The sequence below is a fragment of the Chiloscyllium punctatum genome, chromosome 33, assembly GCF_047496795.1.
Source record: "Chiloscyllium punctatum isolate Juve2018m chromosome 33, sChiPun1.3, whole genome shotgun sequence".
In the NCBI taxonomy this organism is placed as follows: domain Eukaryota; kingdom Metazoa; phylum Chordata; class Chondrichthyes; order Orectolobiformes; family Hemiscylliidae; genus Chiloscyllium; species Chiloscyllium punctatum.
In genome coordinates this window covers 13,426,182-13,444,855 of record NC_092771.1, presented here as the reverse complement: position 1 = coordinate 13,444,855, position 18,674 = coordinate 13,426,182, and the positions used below count along the sequence as shown (strand labels likewise).

General features: G+C 46.5%; 1 protein-coding gene across 4 annotated transcripts in view; it reads left to right on the top strand.

Annotated features, from left to right (window-relative positions):
• Window positions 1-18,674, top strand: part of LOC140458446 (AT-rich interactive domain-containing protein 3A-like) — a 231,454-nt gene that overhangs the window by 112,344 nt on the left and 100,436 nt on the right. For 2 of the 4 annotated variants that reach the window (XM_072553028.1, XM_072553026.1), the window contains 2 exons: window positions 9,317-9,388; window positions 14,744-14,816. In XM_072553028.1, coding sequence (XP_072409129.1) covers window positions 9,317-9,388; window positions 14,744-14,816 — 145 coding nt within the window. The remainder of the gene's footprint in view (window positions 1-9,316; window positions 9,389-14,743; window positions 14,817-18,674) is intronic. The other 2 variants (XM_072553029.1, XM_072553027.1) reach the window with 1 other exon arrangement.

Here is an 18,674-nt window from a genome sequence, read left to right as displayed (position 1 = left end):
GGGAAATTGATTTGCAGACCTCTTGTCCCCCTGTCTCGGTGACATCTTCAGGGCTTTGGAGCCTCTTGTAAAGTGCCTCTGTACTGTGTCTTCTGGAATTTATTTGGTTCCGTTCCTGCTGCTTCCGGTTTGTCGTTGTATATTGGGTCCAGGTCTGTGTGTTTGTTGACGGAGTCTGTGGCTGTATGCCATGTTCTAAAAATTCTCTGGCCATCCTCTGTTTAGTTTGTCCTATGATCATCGTGTTGTCCCAGTTGAATGTGTGGTCCTGTCATCTGTGTGCGTGGCTACTAGGGACAGGTTAGTGGCTAGTTGGTGTTCATGGATGTGGATTGCTAATGGTCTGTCTGTTTGTCCTCTACAGTGTTACGAGATGCCCCTTGTTACCCGGTAGTAGTTGGGAATGTAAATCCAAAGTTGCTATCGTCCCACTTTCTCATTCAAAATAAGGGAGGTGAGTGGTGATGGTTTAACCCCAGGGTCACCACGGCTCAGGTGAGGGGAGAGATTGAGAAAGCCAGTTACCTCGGCCAACACAGGAATTGAACCTGCGTCGCTGGTAATGCTCTGCGTTGTTAATCAGCCGTCCAGCCAGCTGAGCTACCCAATCCCCTTAGGGTAATTGCTGAGGTGAATCACTCACCAAACCAGCTTCCTTCTCAAAGATTCCACTCATTGCATAAGTTAGAATAATAAAGGCCTTTTTCCCCAGGGTGTGGGAGTGCAAAACCAGAGGGCACAGTTTTACAGTGAGAGGAGAAAGATTTAGAAGGGACCGGAGGGGGCAGCTTTTTCATACAGAGGGTGGTGCGTGTATGGAATAAGCTGCCAGAGGAAGTGGTAGATGCAGGTACAGTTAGAACCTTGAAAAGACATTTGGACGTGTACACGAATAGGCAAGGTTTAGAGGGAAATGTCCCAAAAAGCAGGCAAGTGGGACCAGTTTAGTTCGGGAAACTTGGTCAATATGGGTGACTTGTTTCCAAGCTGTAGGGCTCACCATTTTTCCCATCTCTTTTCCGAATCCGTGTGGAAATAATTTTGAGACAGACAGCTTTGTTCGAATCCAGCCACTTGACGCTCGGCCTGGTGATATGATGATTAATTGTCCAGTAGTGACATCCAGCCTTGCAGTGTTGTTATTGTGGAAATAGGTACCACCGTGACTGGCTTAATGCTTGTTTGGTTTAATTTGATGGAATAAAGCTGCCTCCTCAGAGTGAATTCACTGCAAGCTCTTGTCGGCTGAACTGCTTCTGACTTGCTGCCAAAGAGTCATGTCAACGATTAGTTTAGTCTTTCCCCGCACTGTCCCTACCCTAGCCCCATCTCTCTCAGCAAAGCAATACCACAGCTTAGCAATAAATAGGAAGCAAAGCATAAACAGAGAAGGTTAAGAGGCCATTTGATGGAGGTGTTTGCAATCATGGAGGGTTAGATAAGGTGGTGTGGTGGTAACCTTTCTGGGTTAGTAATTATAAAGGCACAGTCGAGAGAGGAAAGGGTTCAAATCCTACCACAGCTGCTGGGGGAGTTTAAATTTGGTTTATAAAACCTGGAATTGAATGTTAGTTTTGCCAATGGTGTTCATGAAACAAACATTAATTGTTTTAAACTGTTAATGACCTTTCACTAAATCCCAGAATGCTTACGGGAGGAGGCCATTTGACCCAAAGCGCTAGCACTGGTTCTCTCACCTGGTGCCAATCTCCCATCTTTTCCCCATATCCCTGCTCATCATTTGTATCCAAATTGTCATCCAGTGTCCCTCTTGAATGCCTCGATTGAACCTGCCTCCACCACAATTCCAGGTAGTGGATTCCACACACGAATTACCCACTGAGTGAAAAGTCACAATCAATAGAAGAAAAATCTTCAGCAGAAAGCCGTCAAGGCCAAAACATTGTGCGATTTCAAGAAGGAGTACTTGGGGGCTTAAGGGATTAAAGGCAGTGAGAGAGAGGCAGGAACAGGCTATTGAGTTGGATGATCAGCCACGATCATATTGAATGGTGGAGCAGGCTCGAAGGGCCGAAGGGCCTGCTCCTATTTTCTACATTTCAATGACTGAGGGGATGCTGCGACTTCTTTCGAGAGTGGCATTAACTGGAGGCCTGCTCAGATCGATGTGAAACATCCCACCGTGCACTTTGATGAAGAGCAGGAGACTCTTCCCTGGTCTCCAATTCAATAGGACAGAGACAAAGGGAATTGTTTCTCCTGGAGGGTTAAATCTCATAGGAATCCTGTGCCTAAGAAGGTGGTGGAGCCAGGGTCTCTGAATATTTTAAGGTGGAGGTAGATACGTTCGAGTTAGAAAAGGCTTGTTGGTGGCATGAAAGAGGAATTGAGGTCTGAGGTGGGTCAGCCTTAATCTTGTTGAGTGGTGGGACAGGCTTGAGGGGCTGAATGGTCTACCGCTCCTCTTTCTTATTGAACAGTCTACCTTGAGCCCAGCCCTCATTGTGTGGCACCAAACCATTTGATATAAAGATATCAGTTGCTGCTGCGCCACCAGCTCTGAGCCAGTTGTGAAGGCAAAATGGGGTAGAGATTCGGGTTTCGTACTGCCTTAGAGGCCACACTGATGGGATTGTGATTCATGTGATGTAATTCTGATGAGATTAAACTATCAGATGTGAAGGATTCCCCTCCCGTTCTGCCTTAGGCTGTAGTCTACAGTTAGACTATGCCCACAGGATCTCTGTACGGCTGTGATGCCCCTGAGATTGTCCCTGATCCTTGCTGGGTTTTTTTTATTCACTTGTGGGATGTGGCTGTCACTGGCTGCTCAGCATTTATTACCCGTCCCTAGTTATCCTTGAGTTGCCTTCCTGAACCGCTGCAGTCCATGTGCTGAAGGTTGACCCACAATGCCCTTAGGAAGGGGAATGTCTGGATTTTGACCCAGTGATAGTGAAGGAATGATATTGTATTTTCAAGGCAGGATGGTGAGTGGCCCGAAGGGGAAATCTGCAGAGGGTGGGGTTCCCATTGCTGCTGTTTTTGTCCTTCTAGATGGAAGTGGCTGTGGGTTTAGAAGGTGCTGTCTGAGGATCTTTGGTCAATTTCTGCAGTGCATCTTGTAGACCATACACACCGCTGCTACTGAGCATCAGTGGTGGAGGGAGTGGATGTGGTGCCAATCAAGTGGGCTGCTTTGTCCTGGATGGTGTCGAGCTTCTTGCGTGTTGTTGGAGCTGCCCCCATCCAGGCAAGTCAGGAGCATTCCATCACACTCCTGACTTGGGCCTTGTAGATTGTGGGTGTGTTATCAAACAAGTGATTTGCTCGCTGTCGGATTCCCAGCATCTGACCTGCTGTTGAAGCTGTGTGTTTATGTGACAAGTTCAGTTCAATTGTTGATCCATGATAATTGTCAATTCAATCATAAATGAAGTCATTTCAAAAATTAACTCTACTCATAAATTTGTTTAAAAAAATTGGGGGAAAGTTGTGCAGACCCTCTGTGTCTGTGTGGAGTTGCACATTTACCCCGTGTCTGTGTGGGTTTCCTCTGGGTGCTCCGGTCTCCTCCCCCAATTTCATAGCTCAGGTAGATTGGCCATGTTAAATTGATAGTGTCCAAGGATGTGCGTCCTCGGTGGATTAGCCATGGGAAATGCAGGGTCAGGAATAGGAGGATGGGTCTGAGTGGGATGCACTTCAGAAGGACAGTGTGGACTCGATGGACTGAATGGCCTGCTTCCATGCTGTAGGGATTCTAAGATAAACTTGACCTGTGTCTGGGTATTGGCAGGTGAGTCAAAGTCTCTTTGAGATTCAGAGTGGAGAGGATTTTCCTGGTGGTAACCTCTTACTTAGCCACAAGGTAGGGGATTGCCACCTTGGTCCCACGGGGGGCAACACCCACACGTGGACACAGTGCCAGGACTCACCCAAGTGATGGTGATACCACAAGCTAAATAATGACAAGTATGGGAACGTGCAGCACAAACCGACTTGATGTATAAACATACAAAGAAATGGGAAGAATTTGTCAAACGTTTAAATAAAAATCAAATATAACTGAATAAGAGGGCTGATCTCATCCTGACTGGAACTTACACACTGTGATATATAAGCACTGAATGTTTCTGTAACATAAATCCTTGGTCCTCTCATGTTAATGGAGCATTAACACTGATATCATCACCCAGCCGCAGAGCATGTAACCTGATGGATTAGTGCCCCTATTTAAACAGTGGGCCAAGGAATTTGACTCAATGTGTTAGTGACTGGATGATAATGTCACACACTGTGTGATCTCCAGGCTGTAATCTCCACAAAGCACATGAACCTTTCGCTGACATTAAAATCGAATCAATCGAAATTTCTCGAGTAGGCAAGTATAAGAACACCCACTATTAATGTGATGTTAAATATTAAAGGGTTACATTCCATTTTGCCCTCAAAAGGCTCATGGTTTCGGCCGACGCTGGAAGAAACACTGGAGATAAAACATTCTGTCCTATTTATCAACCCTGGGGTTTTTATTACTTAAGCAATAGGTGTGGCCTTCATTCAAAAGAAGCAGTGAATCAGAATCCCTGCAGTGCAGAGAGAGGCCATTTGGCCCATTGTGTCTGCACTGATCCTCCAAAGAGTATTCCATTCAAACCCAGCATCCCCCATCCTATCCATGTAACCCTGCATTTCCCGTGGCCAATCCACCCTAAGCTGCACATCTTTGGACTATGGGAAGAAACCGGAGCACCTGGAGGAAACCCACGTACACACTGGGAGAATGTGCAAACTCCACACAGACAGCTGCCCAAGGGTGGAATCAAACCCAAGTTCCTGACGCCCTGAAGTAGCAGTGCTAATAGGCAGGTGGGTGAAGTGAAATGTGTCATAACGTTTGGCAAAGGTTGGGGAAAACCAGAGAGAGAAAGCCTGGCCCCGTTTCCTCTTGCCTTCACATCCCTCATCGCCTTTTAACACTTGACAAGTTGAGCACCGACATGGTGGAGTTTGGGACCAACAGAACTGAATCATGCCACATTCAGTGCCACATGGAGGTCATTCAGCCCATTGAGTATGAAGCCAGTTCTTATGAAGAGAAATCCAGTCAATCCTATCATCGATTCCGCTGGGCGAAAGTGAGGACCACAGATGCTGAAGATCGGTGCACATTCAGCTACCTTCCCCCCCCAGCCCCATCCCCCCTCCCATTTATCTCTCCACCCCTGAGGCTCCCAGCCTCATTCCTGATGAAGAGCCTATGCTGGAAAAGTTGATTCTTCTGCTCCTCGGATGCTGCCTGACCTGCTGTGCTTTTCCAGCACCACACTCTCAACCCCTACCATCGATTTTCCCCCCCACCCCCAACACGTCTTTTCCCTTTTTCTCTCCAAATGTTGACTCGATTTCCTTTTGAACATTAACTTGAATCTGTGTCCACCTCAATATCAATCCTCCACACACTTGTGTTTCTCCTTTGCCACCTCAAGTTCTTTTGCCAACACGGTGTTAAATGTGGAACACCTGATTATCCATTCTTTAGCCATTTGAAACCATTTCCATTTATTCTGTCTCCATCCTCCATCACTTTATGCATCAAATCACCTCCGCTTTCACAGCTCTTGAGAGAGCAATCCAAAAGTTCTTTGTAAATCCTTATCCCTTCAGTCACCCTTGCAAATATTTTCTGAGCCCTCTGTAAACTTTCCACAATTTCTGGTACCATAGTTACGGTGGAGTCTATAGGTTCAGCCAAACCTCTTTACTTTTGTCCTCTTTATCTGTTTTTTTTTTGTAAAGCCTATTTGAAAGCTCAATTCCTGAATGACCCTTTATAGCCACAACTTTGTCAGACAATTGCATGCAGCTTGGTTGTTCCTATCATGCGAGCAATTCTGCTTCTTTGCTTCTTTTTCCCAAGGGCTCTTGCGTGTTCTTGAGAGAAGCTTTATCATTTTCTCGGGCTACCTTTTGGATTTCAGGGTACTCTTTTCAACTCTCTAACTCATTTATTAGGCGAAACTGTCTCATATGCTGTCTGTCTTTGTGTTGTCATAAGGAGAATTTGGACTCCGTCAAAACAGGTTTGGCAGAATTCATCAGTATCCAAAATTATCAGCAGTCCATCAAACTCGAAGCACGGTGACTCAGTGGTTAGCACTGCTGCCTCAACAGTGATAGTTTGATTCCAGCCTCGGGTGACTGTGTGTAGTTTGTACATTTTCTCCGTGTCTGTGTGGGTTTCTTCCGGGTGCTCCGGTTTCCTCCCACAGTCCAAAGGTGTGTAGGTTAGGTGGACTGGCCGTAGTGACCAGGGATGTGCAGGCTGGGTGGTTTAAGCCATGGGAATGACAGGGATAGGAGGGTAGGTCTTGTCAGAAGGCTCTTCAGAGAGTCAGTGTGGACCTGATGGGCCGAATGGCCTGCTTCCACGCTGTTGGGATGCTATAAACGCACTGAGAAAGCATTAGCCTCCTGGATCCCAGAGTATTCAATTAACATGAGATAACCTGCATAAGTTTGCAACAAAAGTATTTTTCCAAATTAATTGACAGATTAATTGGCTTCAACATGAAAAAAGAGCTACCACCCTTAGCACACCTTCCTCGGGCTGTTGAGGTCACAGCTAATGCGTTTCCATAGCGTATGCACACAGCTGGAATATTTTAACAAGGCAGTAACAAATTGTTTACTGTACCTCGGATTTAAATTTAACCATTGGCAGTATTGATTACAATAGGATCCGTTACATTCCCCCTCCCCCCCCCCACCCCGCAAACAGAAGCTCCTGATCTTATCCCTCATTCAATTTCAAGGAGTTTTCTACTGCTGTGATTTCAAGTTGTTCTAGCCTTCAGCTAGCTGAGTATTTCATTGTTGACAAGTTCGAAACTATTTTGTCTCCTCTTTCTATGCTCACCCAATCCCAGTCTTCTCCATCCCCTCCACATCCTCCTCCTCACCCCAACCCTGTGCGGGTTCCCATGAGGCATTTTTCAGCCTCCTTTTAGTTTTGCACGTCAATATGAAATACTGAACACAGCTGAGGGGACCCTTGTCGTGTACAAAATTGGAAGTCTGCAAATTGCAATTCTTCTGGTCGTTTGCAAGAGATGGCATGACTAGAGAAGTCAGCACATGTTGCATGTTCCCCCCACCCCACCCACCTTTATAACAGGTGCTGGTGGACCAATTGCATGAAAAACTACAGCCGTTACCTTTGTGTAAGCACTTAGCGCAGAAACATAGACAATAGCTGCGGGGGTAGGCCATTGAGCCTGCACCCCCCTTCAGTATCATCAAGGCTGATCATGCAATCTTATACCCCTTTCTTGCTCTATACCCCTTGATCCCCAAGGGTTACATCCAGCTCCCTCTTGGATATATCTAACAAACTGGCCCCAACAGCTTCCTGTGGGAGAGAATTCCACAGGTTCACAACTCTGAGTGAAGAAATTCTTCCTCATCTCAGTCCTGAATGGTTTACCCCTTATTCTTAAGACTGTGACTCCCTAGTTCTGGACTTGGCCAACATCGGGAACACGCTTCCCACATCTAGCCTGTCCAGTCCCATCCGGATTTTTATATGTTTCTATGAGATCGCACCTTATTCTTCTAAATCCCAGTGAGTACATGCCCAGTTGACCCAGTCTTTCCTCATATGTCAGTCCTGCCATCCCAGGAATTGGTCTGGCAGCATTTCAGCAAGGAGTCAGCAGTTTCAGGAGAGAAAAGGCTCATTTTATGTAGGAACAGAAGTAAACCATTAACCCCACTGAGAAGCTCCACCATTCACTGAAGATCTAGCTGATCTGACAATCCTCGGCTCTACTTCCCTGCTTTTTCTCTATGAACCTTGATTCCTTTAGTGATTCAAAATCTGTCTCCGGATATTGTTAATGGCTCTGCCTGGACAGCCCTCTGCAGTAAAGAATTCCACAGATACGTTACCCTCAGAAAGAAGAAAGCCCTCATTTTTGTCTTAATCTGTGACCCCTCACTCTGAGATGATGCCCTCTGGTCTAAGACCCTCCCACACCAGGAAATGACCTTTTTGGATGTACCCTGTCAAGTCCCTTAAGAATCTTCTATGCTTTAATAAGGATGCCTCTCACTCTTCTAAATGACAAAGATTACAGAGCCAATCGACTTTACCTTTCCTCATAAGGCAGTTCCTGTAAGCCTGGTATGAGCCGAGTGAATCTTCTCTGGACTGCCTCCAATGCCAATGTAGCTTTCCTTGGATAAAGGGCTCAAAACTGCTCTCACTATTCTAGCTGTAGTCTGATTACTGCTTTGTATAGTTTTAGCAAAACTTCCCTGCTTTTATACTTCATTCGTTTTGCCTTACCATTTGCCTTTCCTATTACAATGGCTGGGCGGCATGGTGGCTCAGTGGTTAGCACTGCTGTCTCACAGCGCCAGGGACCTGGGTTCAATTCCAGCCTTGGGCGACTCTCTGTGTGGAGTTTGCACATTCTCCCTGTGTCTGCGTGGGTTTCCTCCGGATGCTGCAGTTTCCTCCCACAGTCCAAAGATGTGCAGGTTAGGGTGGATTGCCCATGCTAAATTTCCTATAGTGTCCAGGGATGTGCAGGCTAGGTGGATTGGCCATAAGAAATGCAGAATTAGATTAGATTAGATTCCCGACAGTGTGGAAACAGGCCCTTTGATGACCCTCCGAAGAGTAACCCACCCAGACCCATTTCCCTCTGACTAATGCACCTAACACTATGAGCAATTTACTATGGCCAATTCACCTAACCTGCACATCTTTGGACTGTGGGAGGAAACCCACGCAGACACTGGGAGAACATGCAAACTCCACACAGTCATCCGAGGCTGGAATCGAACCTGGGACCCTTGTGCTGTGAGGCACCAGTGCTAACCACTGAGCCACCGTGCCACCCCAATTACAGGGATAGGTCTGGGCAGGATGCGGTTTGGAAGGTCAGTGTGAACTCGATGGTTTGAATGACCTTCCTTCACACTCTAGTAATTCTATTACTGCCTGAACTTGGATGCTAGATGATTGATGGGTGTGGAGTCCCAAATCCATCTGTCCCATAGCATTCTGCAGTCTTTCTCCATTTAAATAATACTCCGTTCCTTTTCCTGCCAAAGTGCATGACCTCACATTTTCGAAATCTATGCCATGAATTAACTAAAAGAGAGAGCACAGAAAACGCAAAGCACTGAGTTGATTGCTAGATAAGGGATGGGAGCATGAGGGCCTTCCACTGTAGCCTCAGCTATCAGTGCACATTCCAGGTCAGAGTTACCTTGGGCTGTCTTCTCTATTTTTTTTTCTCTCCATCTTTACCTCTTACTCTTTCCCTTTTTTTATGTTCAGAATGGGAGTCTGGCTTGGAATGACGATGCTGATGGTGGACGTGCAAGAGAGGCTGCCAAAGACTTCGCAAAGGTCGGACGTTTTCTCTTGTTTCCTTTCTCTCTGGCGGGTGGGCTGGTTCATCTCATCCTGGCATTGATTTCCGATGAGCGGAAACCCATTAAAAAGAGTATTTACAGCAGGCTGTTCGGCCCAACTGGTCCATGCCAGCGTCTTTATTTCACACAAGCCCCCTCCACACCTCTTCACCTCACTCTGTCAACATGTTCCTCTCACTGTCTCATGTCTTTCCTCAAAATATATCATTGCTGTTGACCTCACCTGGAGGAGGCCATGGTGTAATGGTATTATCACTTGATCAGTGATCTCTTACCCAGGTTAATGTGCTGGGGATGTGGCTTCTATGATTCTATGCCTTTAAGAAGTGTATTTTGTCCTAGTATTTTTCTTGAAGAGAGGTTTTAAGACTCTGGTACTGAGTTGTCTGTTTGAATATAATAACGTAAACAGCTTGTTTTGTTAAGAGTTGAACAATAGAAGCAGCCTGAATGGGCGGGGTCAATCTCCCCCAGAGCCTGGATTTTTAGTTCTCGTTTTTCACTTGCAGTCGATGGGGTCTTGAAACTGCGTTAGGAAGCTGCAGTACATCTCTCCCTGTTATTCTTCTCAGAGTTTTCTCTCAATATTTTTTCTTCCTGGACTGGAGAATTGCCTATGGGACAATCTATTTTCCTGAAATTGCCTTTGCCAAGGATGTGTTTATGGGATGTTACTATGCTGGAACAGCTACTGTTTAGTAATCTATAATTCTGTTTAAGTTTTCCAGTAAAGTTATTCCAAATTCTTCTTTCTTTTGTTGTATTTTAACTATAGTGTAGGAATAAAGTGTGTTTTGCTTTGACTGATAGTTTGACCAATCGAATTGCATCCACAATGCAATATCTCGTACTTGCCTTTAAAAAAGAAAGTGTTCGGGTGTAGGCTATTGTCTTCATATATTTGGAGGGGGCTGGTCTGGTCCCTAACATACCATTTTGGCTGATCGTGAACATTGAATTGAGTAAAACCCACAATAAAAAGTTAACCTAATGGGAACCACTGTCGTTTGTTGTAAAAAAAAACTCATTGGGTTCATTACTAAAGTCCTTTGGGGGAGAAAATCTGCCATACTTGCTGACACACCCACAGCAACATACGATCATTGAATCCCTACAGTATGGAAAGAAGCCATTTGGTCCATTGAGTCTGTACCAATCCGCCGAAGAGCATCCCACCCAAACCCAGACCCCAACCTGATCCCTGGATTTCCCATGGCTAACCCACCTAGCTTATACATCCCTGGACACGATAGGGCAATTTAGCATGGCCATTCCACTTAACCTGCATACCTTTGGATTGTGGGAGGAAACCCACGCAGACATGGGGTGAATGTGCAAACTCCACACAGACAGACGCTTGAGGCTGCCATCTATTCCAGGTCCCTGGTGCTGTAAGGCAGCAGTGCTAACCACTGAGCCACTGTTCTGCCTTTTGTCATGTGAAAGTGTTCGGGTGTCTCCAGCCTTCTTTCTGCAGTAACTCACACTGATTCTTCCTCCTATTTGCCCCATTCCCCTTCGAGTTTGTTCCCTTCTCCTCTTCCTCCAACAGTCTTTCCTGGAGTCATACAGCCCAGAAGAAGCCCTTCTGCCCCTTGAGTCTGCACTTGCACTAATCCCACTGTCCAGCGTTTCGCCCATAGCCTTGAAGATTTTGACATTTCAAATGCTCATCGGTGTGCTTTGTAAAGGTTGTAAGGTTCACCCCCCCCACCTCCCCTCCACAATCCCCATTCCCCAGTCAGTGCAGACCTTTACCCCCACCCCCTCCATATGCTCCTGTTCAATTGAAAACTCAAGCATGACACCAACTCTTCAATTTCTCCATGGTTTGTTTCCTTCTGGTTACAGTCTTCCCATTAGCTTTTATCTTGGCTCCCCATCTGGAGGGTTCTGTCCACTCCTGGTCAGTGATCATCTGCACCCTAAAGTTGGATCTTTTAAAGAGCTTGGGTCAAATTCCTTTATCCTAATCTTGACTCTGTGTTTCCTAAGCTCTGCCCATTTGCCAGCAGTTGATGACCCCTTTGGAACACCTTTGTGTGGGAAGCGGACAAATACCAACTACAAACCCCCTCTGACCGAGTAACAAGTCATCCTCTGATGTGAACACTTGGATCTGAAATCTGGTCAACACAGTGTTTGTATAAGTGACACCTCGCTCCATAGTTTTATGGGCTTTCGTAATTCTCCTTCCTGGCAGAGTTAAGCAGAACTGGACAGTTGACTGAGAGGTTGCATCAAGTCTGCAACTTGTGTTATTACTCAGTGGCCATTCTGCGTGGTATGTTTTGCCTCCTCTCCCCCTCCCCCCCCCCCCCCTCCCAGACTCACGCCTCATCAGTCCCTAGAGCAGGGTTGGGGAACCTGTGGCCTTAAGGCTGCATGCGGCCCTTCTAGGCCATTGTGTGTGGCCTTTTGAATGAATCCAAATTTTACAGAGCAAATCTTTTATTTTTTATTAATTTTTTTTAGGTCCTTTTATTATTTTTATTTTAATCTTAAAATGAATGTATTTAAAATACCAGAGAGTAAAAGAAAATTCAACAAAATAATCCTCACAGACTGACCGCCATAATTTTAAAAAATGTGAATTTTGAAGAATATATAATTGACGTTTCTTGGATGCGGCCTTATTAGATTACAACTAACATAATGTGGCCTTCCAACATGAAAAGGTTCCCCACCTCTGCCCTTGAGCATTGAAGGTCCCTTTGCCATTGAGTTAAAATCCCTGAAAGATCCTGTGGTTAAACATGAAGATGGTGTTGTGCCTCTGCCTTCCATATGGTTCTGACTGACCAGGACACCCTCCCCACTCTTGCCATAGGCACCTTGGGACGATGTGTAAAGACCACTAGAGTGGGAGTTGCATCCAATGATTCTGGCTCCGAGATAGGGGCTAGGTGCAGTTTTGGTCTCCTCATCTCAGGAAAGTGTTATTGCAATTGAGCGAGTGAAGCAAACATTCATCAGACCCGACCATGGTGGCTCAGTGGTTAGCACTGCAGCCTCACAGTGCCAGGGTTTGATTCTGGCCTTGTGCAACTGTCTGTGTGGAGTTTGCACATTCACCTCTGAGTCTGTGTGGGTTTCCTCTGGGTGCTCCGGTTTCTTCCCATAGTCCAAAGATGTGCTGGTTAGGGTGGAATGGCTGCACTAAATTTCCCAAAGTGTTCAGGGATGCGCAGGCTGGGTGGATTAACCATGGGTCATGCAGGCTTTCAGGAGTGGGATAGTGGTGTGGATTTGGGGTGGGATATTCTTCAGAGGGCCGGTGTAGACTCGATGGGCTGAATGGCCTGCTTCCACACTGTAGGGACTCTATGATTATTGGTCCCGGAGGGGGGGTGGGACGCTGTCTGATGAAGAGAGATTGGGTAGACTGAGCCAATTGTCTCAAGAGTTTTGAAGAACGAGAAATGATCTCATTGAAATTTATGAAATACCCGAAGCAGTAGATGCAAGGAAGGTGGTTTCATCCAGATATGTAAGGGGGGTTGTCAGTTAGGTCCGGAATGAGGAGGAATATTTTTAGTCAAGAAGGTTTGTGAACTCTCTATCATAGAAGGCTATGGAAGCTCAGTCTTTGAGTATGTCTAAGATAGAGATTGCTAGATTTCTGATGATCAATGGCATAGGGGCTGGGTTGTTCAGAGACATTGAAGTGTTCTCTCAGCCATGGTCACATTAAATGGCGGGACAGACTTGTGGGCTGAATGGCCTGCTCCCATTCCTATGTTCCTACTCACTGTACTATGAGACCTCATATTGCTCATTCTGAGTTACCACTGAGCATAAGGGTATGACAATGTGAGGATTATAAAATGGACAGTTACTCCTGGTTGGTCGTAAGGGCTGTTCAGAGATGCATTGAGTGAGATTTGAGGCTGAAGAGCCAGCTCCCTTGCCTATTGCTCATGTCTGGGGGGAAGACCTTTGTGGAGAATGGGAAAGAGGTGAAGACGGAAGACAGAAAACGTAAAACAGTAACCCTCGATTGGTTCAGAGAAAAACCACAAAATTGTCATGGCATTTGAAACAAGTGTTGAAAGTCAACCTTGCCTTTATTCCTGAGGAGAATGTGATCCTGGCTGTGTGTCAGCCATTACTGGCTGGAACGAGAGCTCAGATTACGCTGGTGACCATCCTTTCATCTCCACCTACAATTTTCCCAAGTATTTGGTTATCGGTAACTCTTCACCCTTCCCTGCCATCCCCTAACCCTACTTCCTCACAGTTGAATTATTAGAGTGCAACTCACTGGGCACCAAGACTCTGGCAGTGAGGGCATGACACATGACTGAGTGGCATCAATCTTTAACTATCTGTTATACTCATGCAATGTCCAAAAGGTCACTCTGTCCCATAATCATTCTTGGATTCACATCAAGCCCTACCTCGGTCAGATCAACCGTTTGGTATGCTTTCTTTTATCAGTCAGAGTATTGAGTACAGGAGTTGGGAGGTTATGGTGTGGCTGTACAGGACATTGGTTAGGCCACTGTTTGAATATTGTGTGCAATTCTGGTCTCCTTCCTATCGGAAAGATGTTGTGAAACTTGAAAGGATTCAGAAAAGATTTACAAGGATGTTGCCAGGGTTGGAGGATTTGAGCTATAGGGAGAGGCTGAACAGGCTGGGGCTGTTTTCCCTGGAGCGTCGGAGGCTGAGGAGTGACCTTATAAAGGTTTACAAAATTATGAGGGTTAGGATAACAGACAAAGTCTTTTCCCTGGGGTCGGGGAGTCCAGAACAAGAGGGAATAGGTTTAGGGTGAGAGGGGAAAGATATAAAAGAGACCTAAGGGGCAACTTTTTCACACAGAGGATGGTACGTGTATGGAATGAGCTGCCAGAGGAATTGGTGGAGGCTGGTACAAATGCAACATTTAAGAGGCATTTGGATGGGTATGTGAATAGTAAGGGTTTGGAGGGATATGGGCCGGGTGCTGGCAGGTGGGACTAGATCTGGTTGGGATATCTGGTCAGCATGGACGGTTTGGACCGAAAGGTCTGTTTCCATGCTGTACATCTCTATGACTCTATGTTAAATTACAGATAGCAATAACTCCTAGCCCAACTCCATTACTTCGATAGCAGATGGGATTTTAGTGTGCTCATCCAAACCACGAATGTGACCTCACTTGTGAGAATAAATTGTTGTGGAGCCAAGTGCAAAGAATGTCTGTAAATGGAAAATACAGGGAAGTTTGTTTGTGGTAGACTTGAATTATATTCTGTCTCTGAATCAGTTCAGAAAAACAGTGATAACTCGGTTCTGTTCTGGTCTCTCTTTGAATGCTTCCCTTTTCTGTGTCCTTTGACAGCTCTACGAACTGGACAGTGACCCCAAACGGAAGGAGTTCCTGGATGATCTGTTTGTTTTCATGCAGAAGAGAGGTGAGTCTGAGCTTTGCTCCCGCACCCCCCAGAGACACTGATCTTCTTGTTGTCCACCTTCATTACTAATCGCTTCTCCTACCTCGTTTCAGAAAGGCTCCTCAAACTACACTGGGCCTTGCTGACCACTCAGCTAAATCCCAACCACACTTTGTTTTCACTCTGCATACTCTTCCCCCAACCCAGATTTAAGTGGGTCTTGGATTCTACAGTCTACTCAGCATTCACCGTCTACTGAAGTGGGTGGGATCGGGTACTAGGTGGATGGGATAGTAGGTGAAAGTGAGGACTGCAGATGCTGGAGATCAGAGTTGAAAAGTGTGGCACTAGAAAAGCACAGCAGGTCAGGCAGAGAGTCGACATTTCGACCATGAGCTTTTCATCAGGAATGAGGATTCCTGACTGACTGTCACTAAAATCTCAATGATGGTATAGTGGTCAATTGGAGGCTAATTTCCACCCTAAGGGACCAATAATGGGGCATGGATTGCAGAGTGCCAAATAAGTTTTATGTACTGAAAATAATCTTGATAGAAAACTATCTTAATGGGTTCTAGAAGAGCAGGACGTGGGTTGTGATTCTCCCACCCTCTTGGTGACACAGTAGATGGACCCCTGGAACTTTCCCTTCAAAGAACTAGATTGAAAAGCAGCTGAAGTAGTTTTTTTATATATAGATTAGATTAGATTCCCTACAGTGTGGAAACAGGCCCTTTGGCCCAACCAGTCCACACCGAACAATAGCCCACCCAGACCCATTTCCCTCCCACTAATGCACCTGACATTATGGGCAATTTAGCATGGCCAATTCACCTAACCCTACACATCTTTGGAGTGTGAGAGGAAACCGGAGCACCCAGGGGAAACCCACGCAGACACTGGGAGAATGTGCAAACTCCACACAGACAGTGACTTTCTTTATTCATATGTGGGATGAGGCATCTCTGGCTAGGTCAGTACTTATTGTCCATCTCTAATTACCCAGAGGGCAGTTAAGAGTCAACCCCATTGCTGTGGGTCTGGAGTCACATGTAGGCCACACCAATGAGGACGACAGTTTCCTTCCCTAAAGGACATTTGTGAACCAGATGGGGTTTTTCCAATAATTGAAAGTATTTTCATGATCATTATTAGCCTTTTGATTTCAGATTTTTATTAAATTCAAATTTGAAACCGCCATCAACCATGACTGGATTCGAACCCAGGCCCTCAGAATGTTACCTGGGTCTCTGGGTTAATAGTCCAGCAATAAAAGCACTAGGCAATTGCCTCCCCTGTCAACTTGCCAGATCTAGTGTGAAATGAAATGAATTTGTTCAATCTCCTTGCAAACGTCAGCCAGCAGGATAGCCTAAAAGATGGTCTTATTCATCACTGCCAAGGCACCCCCTGCCCCCACCCCGCCCCCTATATTGCCCTTACACTGTGTAGATTGCTGGGTAATTTCAGTGTTAACCATGTTGCTTTGTGTCGAGAGTCACATGTTGGCCAAATCTGATAAAAATGGCAGACTTCCTTCCTTCCATAAAGAAGTTAGCAGAGATGGTTGTCAAGGCCCCCATCAATGAGATGAGTTTTATATTCCAGATTTATTAATTGAATTTAAATTCCACCAGCTGTCTGGATTCATAGAATCCTTTCAGTGCAGATGGAGGCCATTCAGTCCATTGAGTTACCACCAACCCTCCAAAGAGTAACCCACCCAGCCCCCCCCCCCCCCGCCCCCCTGCATTTCCCATGGCCAATCCACCTAACCCACACATCTTTGGAGTGTGGGAGGATACCGGAGCACCCGGAGGAAATCCATGCAGGCACAGGGAGAATGTGCAAACTCCACACAGACGGTCACCCAAGGCTGGAATCGAACCCGGGCCCCTGGCGCTGTGAGGCTGCGGTGCTAGCCACTGAGCCACCGTGCTGCCCTTTCCTGGTGGGATTCAAAGACATGCCCCCTGGTCATGAGTCTCTGGATTATTAACATTGTGGTATAACCAATGGGAGGCCAGATGGACTATACGCTAGTGTTTATGCTGTACTTAAACCTCCTCAAACCCTACTTTAGCTGAGCAGTATTTCCCTGTATGGGATTTATGCTGCTGGCTGATGTTTGCTCAGAACAAAACATCACACTGGATCTGGAAAGTTGACAGGGAGGCAAAGGCCTGATGGTATTATGAGGAAAAGTCACTAACAGATAAAGGATGAGGCTGTGGCAAAATGCATAGGATCATGTGTGTGTGTGTGTGTGTGTGTGTGTGTGTGTGTGTGTGTGCTGTTTGTATCAGTGTGTGTCTGCATGTATTTCTGTGTATACGCTTCTGTTGAGTGTCTGAGAGTGTGCCTGGGTGTATGTCTGTGTGTATATGTACTGGGTGCATGTGTGAGTGTGCCTGTCTATGTATCTGTGCACAGATCTCTGTTTGCATGTATAAAAGTGTGTGTGTGTGTGTGTAAAAGTAAAAACTCTCCTCATTTCACAGCCAGCTGCCTGCCAATTACCATGAAACTGTGTCCTCTGCTGACTGACCCTCTCCCGGTGCAAATGATTTCTCTTTATTTACTTGATCAAGCCCTTCATGATTTTGAACATCTCTTAACCTTCTCTGCAGGAAGAGGAACAATCCATCAAACCCCTGTCCCTATCCCCGCCCTCCCCAACCCAACCTTCTCACATCTCTTCACATTATTGAAGTCCCTGGACCCTGGTGCACTGCTTGCAGCCTGAAACCAAGCAAGCACGGCCAGAGTGCGGCAACGGTTCAGAGCTCAGCGTGTGCACCAGCCCACGGGATTGTTGAAATGTACATCCCATTTTTCTTCATTTGGTAGTGATGGTTCTATGGTATTCCCCGGAAGCTGAGGGCCACTGCAATGTTAATGATTCATGATGGATTTGGCTCCATTACGGGCTCCTTCGCATTCTGTCAGTCACTTGAACTGAGACAGCTGGGGAGAGGGAGCTGGGAGTGTGGGGGGGGGGGGGGTGGGGGATTGGATTAATGACCTTGGAACTGTTTATATTGAAAGGTTCAGCAGATACAAGCCCATGCACAAAAGGAGCTGGGGGGGGGGTGGGGGGTGATGTGGAAGGGGAGGGAGGTGGTGTCAGTGGTGGAAGGAAGATGGAGGGGCGAAGAGATTGGCACCAGGCTGACTCCTTGGGGAACGCTGCTGAGCTCCAGTAGCTGTAATATACACTGACTGATCTCAGGATACAGTCGCGCTTGGCTGTTAGCTTTCCTTAGCTGCTCAGTGGGCTTCAGTGGCAGACAGTGATTGATGAGGCCTGGCAGTATTTACAACACCAAGGACTTGATGTGTCCAAGCAACCCTTTGTATTAATGCACACATTTGGCAAGGGAAGGCAGGTTGCGGGATTTTATTCCCCCTGCCCTGGTTTGTCCTAAAGCAGGATTCGACAGCTGACGGTGACCTCCTCGGTCAGTTTGGCTGACAGTCCCACTGAGGATTATAAGCCCCATAAGGTGTAGGAGAGGAAGTAGGCCATTCAGCCCGACAAATCTGCTTCACATTCAGTGAGCTTATATCGATCCCCGGTTCCTGTTGGGGTACGTTCAGGACCTGTCTCTTTGCCCCACCCAAAATCTCTGAGCTGTGTTCTGTCCTGCCTTCAGATGGAGGACGGGTTGAGTGTTTATGTTCACAAACCCTTTCGTTTTAATTATGTCAGCTAAAGAGTGGTCTAGCCGGGGGAGAATTCCCTTCCTCCTCTTTCAAAGTGGGGGGGGCCTTTTATCGCCTGACAGGACCTTAACTTGACATGTCACCTGAAATAAGGCACCGCTGACAATGCAGCTCTTCCCCCCCCCGCCCCCCGCCCCCCCCCCCCCCCCCCCC